General features: G+C 35.6%; 2 protein-coding genes across 3 annotated transcripts in view; both read right to left on the bottom strand.

Moving 5' to 3' along the window:
* LOC107741675 (ras-related protein Rab-7a-like) overlaps positions 1–6180 on the bottom strand; it is a 22818-nt gene that overhangs the window by 5107 nt on the left and 11531 nt on the right. Inside the window, exons 3-4 of the mRNA XM_016554451.1 lie at positions 2398–2470; positions 2161–2287 (exon numbers count right to left, since the gene is read on the bottom strand). Of these exons, the coding sequence (XP_016409937.1) occupies positions 2161–2287; positions 2398–2450 (180 nt within the window). The 5' untranslated portion in view covers positions 2451–2470. The remainder of the gene's footprint in view (positions 1–2160; positions 2288–2397; positions 2471–6180) is intronic.
* LOC107741674 (WD repeat domain phosphoinositide-interacting protein 4-like) overlaps positions 4814–6180 on the bottom strand; it is a 5492-nt gene continuing 4125 nt past the window's right edge. For both annotated transcript variants that reach the window (XM_016554449.1, XM_016554450.1), the window contains exons 9-11: positions 5656–5757; positions 5364–5509; positions 4814–5282 (exon numbers count right to left, since the gene is read on the bottom strand). In XM_016554449.1, the coding sequence (XP_016409935.1) occupies positions 5173–5282; positions 5364–5509; positions 5656–5757 (358 nt within the window). In that variant the 3' untranslated portion in view covers positions 4814–5172. The remainder of the gene's footprint in view (positions 5283–5363; positions 5510–5655; positions 5758–6180) is intronic.

The following is a 6180-nucleotide window of genomic DNA, read 5'->3' as shown; positions in this document are numbered from 1 at the left end:
GCACTGAACGCTCTTTGTTTGCACGTGTCAATGTTTACCAATAGATTAAATGAAAAGCGACAAAATTAATCTTGACAAACTATATATCATTCTAAAGGTCTAAGCCTCAAGCATCGACGATAGATCGCTGTTTTTCAATGGAAAGCTTATAAGGAATGTATTTGCTAAATTTGTGTAAGCAGTACACATCAAAACATGCATAATAAAAACACAGTGCGTACCAGATTCATCGTAATAACGAGTCATAAACGCATCCACTGCTGTAAATCCCGGTTTAGTTAGAAAGGCAAGGGTCCACTGAACAACATCCCATAGAGCACTTTTAGGCCAACGAAACAATAATGTTGTAATATGGATGGTTATTCCTTTGTTTACATTTTTAAGAGTTACATTTGGTGGCTATTTTTCCTCAAACGGGGTGGGGGTGGACTAGACATAATGTCAGTGTTAAAGTTCAAAATACTTTTTTATATAAATTAAAATAATATTCAACAGAACCATCTAATGTTTTAAAATGATCAGTTTAGTATATCGGTTTTGTGCTAAGGCTATGAAAAGCTAGTTAAAGCTAGCACAAACACAACCGTAAATTTAACACCTTTACACGTTATTTATATAAATAATCACGTTTTATACTCTTAAAACGTTTAAATCTTAGATTATTATTATTTTATTGCGTTTCAGTCATAAAATGTTTCAGTATTTTTTCACTTGTCACTTCTGCTGTGTTAGCGAAGACTACCTAGCATGTTAGCATGACAAAAACTCACTTTCTGAGGAGAAATCCCAACTACGGCTCAACAACCTTCTGCTGTCATACAACAAATACAAGCCAACACGACACCTCCACCGTCTCTGATCGACTCGGGACGCGCTCTTTCGGTCTTGTGGCGTGTTTTTGGATGGTTGTCACGGACAGTTCAGCACATCCGTGTGTAATAATGAGCCTCAAGCGCTCCCTCGTTTTGCGTTTCATCTTTATGTCTTACTGCATGCTGAAGGTGACCCAGCTGACCTCACCAGAAAAAAACTCAACACCACCATCTAGTGGATTGTAAAGAAATTGATTTTATTATTTTACCAAATAGTATAATAAAAGATCGATACTTGGCGTTCGTGTATCGCTACAGTATTGCCGCGGAAAATATCGCGATACTATGCTGTATCGATTTTTTCCCCCACCCCTAATGGCCGGCCATCTGTATGATTACAATCTATATGACCGGCCATCAGCATGTGATTATTGGCTGTATGAGCAGCTATCAGTGTGAGGTGGGGTCCAGGACTGATTTCATGTATTTTTATATGAAAAAATAATAATAAATTCAGTGTGGTACAATTTTTTTCAAGGCACTTCAGTGTCTATAACTTTTAATCTTTTTGAGCATGATTAACTCTGGATGATGGATAGTAAAGCCTAAAGTGTCTTCTTTCCAAAGATACCTAAATTGTGTGTAGCACACTGTTTTCAGGAACTGTTAACATTTTAAGTTAGGTAGGTCATTTTCAGCTGCGAGTCCCAAAATGGGGGGAGCAGGTTAACAGGTTAAAGGGCCATATTATTAGAAATCAAAATTTCCTTTAGAAACAAAAAAAAAAACACTCTTTATTTTTGAGAGTTGTCAGGAGGGTGACACATGCTCATGAAATAATAATACACACAAATGTATTATATACAAAATATTATTTTTCGAAAGACTCAACTAACATTGAGGTAAAAAACACCTCAGGTAAAAAAAACAAATAAAAATTAATAAATAAAAATTATTATTAAATATAAATATTGCTCACTGCATAATGCATAATCATTTATAATTACTTTGTTAGTATAAATGTTATTTGTGTTATTTTAGTATCATTGATAACAGTTTTCATTTATAATTTGAATTAGATTTTATTTTTAAAGTTTTAATTTTAGTTATTTTGTGTGTTTTAGTAATTTTAGTACTTTTTAATGTCTATATTGCTTTTATTTTATTTATTTAGTTATTTTAGTACTTAAACTAATTGAAAATAAAAAAATTATGCTGTCTTGACAACTACATGACATTTCTTTCTTTTTAAAATGGGTTTAGCTTTAATTTACGATGGTGACCCTGATGTATATATTTATATATAATATGCTAAATAAAAAATGGTTCCTAAAAATTATCTAAATACCTGCATTGTCACCAGTCTGTCATCCACCATCACCTCCTTGGTAAGAAAGTCTGCACCGATGGTGGCTTTATACTGATTGCTGAACTTCTTATTGACATATTGATTCATCAAAGAAGTCTTCCCAACTCTGCAGCACACAAATACAAGAGCGATTATTGTATAATCTAAGATTTTGTATCTGGGAACCTAATTAAATAACACTGTCAGGCATCATTGGATCAGAAGGTCAACACTTACCCAGAATCTCCGAGAATGATCACCTTCAGAAGCACCTTTTTACGAGAAGCCATCCTTGTGGGCTAAATTGTGCCTAAAAAATGATAAGATCATTTGTGAGGTCACTTTCATATGTAATTATTAAGTTATTTAGTGTGCAACGTCCGCAAATGACATGCAATGGCTGTGATTGCCAAACACACATAGACATGTTGAAAAGAGAAGGTTGCACGATGTCAAGTCATGTGGTAAAGTGTCAAATCTACCATACTGTATGTAATGTAAAGCGTGTCATTAATGAAAAACAGAATCCTTCACATTTATTGACAATGAAAGATACTTGTTGTCAGTGCAACGTTAGCTTTCAATTCATGCTAACCAGCTGCCAATGTCCTGTCAGTTTTTAAAATGTCAGTGTTAAAGTTCAAAATACTTTTTTATATAAATTAAAATAATATTCAACAGAACCATCTAATGTTTTAAAATGATCAGTTTAGTATATCGGTTTTGTGCTAAGGCTATGAAAAGCTAGTTAAAGCTAGCACAAACACAACCGTAAATTTAACACCTTTACACATGTTATTTATATAAATAATCACGTTTTATACAACTGAGAGACCATTTTGAGGGCTCAGGAAACCTTTGCAGGTGTTTTGAGTTGATTAGCTGATTGGCATGTCGCCATATTCTAATTTGTTGAGATAGTGAATTGGTGGGTTTTTGTTAAATGTGAGCCAAAATCATCACAATTAAAAGAACCAAAGACTTAAACTACTTCAGTCTGTGTGCATTGAATTTATTTAATACACGAGTTTCACAATTTGAGTTGAATTACTGAAATAAATGAACTTTTCCATGACATTCTAATTTATTGAGATGCACCTGTATATATATATATATATATATATATTTATTTCAGTAATTCAACTCAAATTGTGAAACTCGTGTATTAAATAAATTCAATGCACACAGATTGAAGTAGTTTAAGTCTTTGGTTCTTTTAATTGTGATGATTTTGGTTCACATTTAACAAAAACCCACCAATTCACTATCTCAACTAATTAGAATATGGTGACATGCCAATCAGCTAATCAACTCAAAACACCTGCAAAGGTTTCCTGAGCCTTCAAAATGGTCTCTCAGTTTGGTTCACTAGGCTACACAATCATGGGGAAGACTGCTGATCTGACAGTTGTCCAGAAGACAATCATTGACACCCTTCACAAGGAGGGTAAGCCACAAACATTCATTGTCAAAGAAGCTGGCTGTTCACAGAGTGCTGTATCCAAGCATGTTAACAGAAAGTTGAGTGGAAGGAAAAAGATGCACAACCAACCGAGAGAACTGCAGCCTTATGAGGATTGTCAAGCAAAATCGATTCAAGAATTTGAGTGAACTTCACAAGGAATGGACTGAGGCTGGGGTCAAGGCATCAAGAGCCACCACACACAGACGTGTCAAGGAATTTGGCTACAGTTGTCGTATTCCTCTTGTTAAGCTACTCCTGAACCACAGACAACGTCAGAGGCGTCTTACCTGGGCTAAGGAGAAGAAGAACTGGACTGTTGCCCAGTGGTCCAAAGTCCTCTTTTCAGATGAGAGCAAGTTTTGTATTTCATTTGGAAACCAAGGTCTTAGAGTCTGGAGGAAGGGTGGAGAAGCTCATAGCCCAAGTTGCTTGAAGTCCAGTGTTAAGTTTCCACAGTCTGTGATGATTTGGGGTGCAATGTCATCTGCTGGTGTTGGTCCATTGTGTTTTTTGAAAACCAACGTCACTGCACCCGTTTACCAAGACATTTTGGAGCACTTCATGCTTCCTTCTGCTGACCAGCTTTTTGAAGATGCTGATTTCATTTTCCAGCAGGATTTGGCACCTGCTCACACTGCCAAAAGCACCAAAAGTTGGTTAAATGACCATGGTGTTGGTGTGCTTGACTGGCCAGCAAACTCACCAGACCTGAACCCCATAGAGAATCTATGGGGTATTGTCAAGTGGAAAATGAGAAACAAGAGACCAAAAAATGTAGATGAGCTGAAGGCCACTGTCAAAGAAACCTGGGCTTCCATACCACCTCAGTAGTGCCACAAACTGATCACCTCCATGCTACGCCGAATTGAGGCAGTAATTAAAGTAAAAGGAGCCCCTACCAAGTATTGAGTAGATGTACAGTAAATGAACATACTTTCCAGAAGGCCAACAATTCATTAAAAATGTTTTTTTTTATTGGTCTTATGGAGTATTCTAATTTGTTGAGATAGTGAGTTGGTGGGTTTTTGTTAAATGTGAGCCAAAATCATCACAATTAAAAGAACCAAAGACTTAAACTACTTCAGTCTGTGTGCATTGAATTTATTTAATACACGAGTTTCACAATTTGAGTTGAATTACTGAAATAAATGAACTTTTCCACGACATTCTAATTTATTGAGATGCACCTGTATATATATTTAGTCCCAAAAGGCTGTATTGATTCATAAATAAAGTTCCTTAAAGGTTGAGGAACCTTATTCCTTAACAGGACACCAACAGGACAAAGAATGATGAGAAATCATTCAAAAGTGTTCAAAGGTTGAGTATCTCTGAAGAACAAGTAAACGATCACAGACTTTGAAACTCCTGCATGTGGAGTGATAAGATATAAGTTAACAAGACATTTACTCACGGACCGATTTTATGTACATTTGATTATGCAAGGCAGTAACGTAATCTCACAGAAATAAGCATGAGGAACAACCAGCAGAGTTCACTGTTAAAGAGGCTACTATTTTACATTAGTCACAGCTCAATCTCCAGCTTTAGAAATCATCATCATCGCAAATGTCCAGATACACGTCGAAAGCCTCGCGGTTGCAGTTTCCATCAGGACTGAAGACGTACTTGTGGAATGTCCCATCAACACATATGGCTTTAAAGAGAGACACAAGTAATGAGAAACTGACAAATCAATAATGGTTCACTCAAATGTCTTGAAATAAAGCCCACATACCAATAACAGAGTTGACATTTTTGGAGGTGTTCTTCCCAAAGGCACAGATGCAAGCACACTCAGCCGGCACCGTGAAATTAGCCAGAGACCACTGACTGTCCACATACTGCCCGATGACCGGACCCACCTTTCCTACTCGCGCCAAACTAGAGAAGACAAGAAACCACACATAAAACCCAAGTGATTCTAACTACAACTACTAGGATATTTCGAAAGAACACCTAGAATGCAACGAAAACTGCAATAAAATGACAATCAAGATCTTTTTTTTTAGTGACATGATTAATCTTACGCAGAACGCCGGTTCAGTTTGGTGTCTTTCAGAGCAAATATGTGCACAGTTCCCTTGTCACTCGATGCACACAGAAAGGATGAGTCATGGCTGAAATTAATACTGTAAACAACAACAATGTCATATCGTTAATTATTGAATTATGTAATTTAATTTCATCTATCGTCAGAATAGGAGCTGTATGTTTTTCTTCAACAAAACACAGCAATACGCATTTATTTATAAAATATGCACTGAAGACGTTTGGACATACTCAAATCAAATGATGTTTTCTTTTGATCTAAAGGCTTCTGCTGAAATAGTTACTTAAATGTAAATGGTACTTAAATTATGTAAATGTAAATGTTACTTAAATTTGTTCTGTAGACCAGGGTTTCACAAATGTGGTTCATGAAAAGATAATAATAATAATAATAATAATTAAATCAAATGTAAAATTAAATCACATATAACAAAAACAATTGCAATATAATTTTAATATGTTGTTAAATGAAATAGTTGTGCAGCCCTACACACACATTTGAA

This window comes from Sinocyclocheilus rhinocerous, unplaced genomic scaffold (assembly GCF_001515625.1).
Source record: "Sinocyclocheilus rhinocerous isolate Xijiao unplaced genomic scaffold, SAMN03320098_v1.1 scaffold886, whole genome shotgun sequence".
NCBI lineage: Eukaryota > Metazoa > Chordata > Actinopteri > Cypriniformes > Cyprinidae > Sinocyclocheilus > Sinocyclocheilus rhinocerous.
This window is presented reverse-complemented; position numbering and strand designations above follow the sequence as displayed.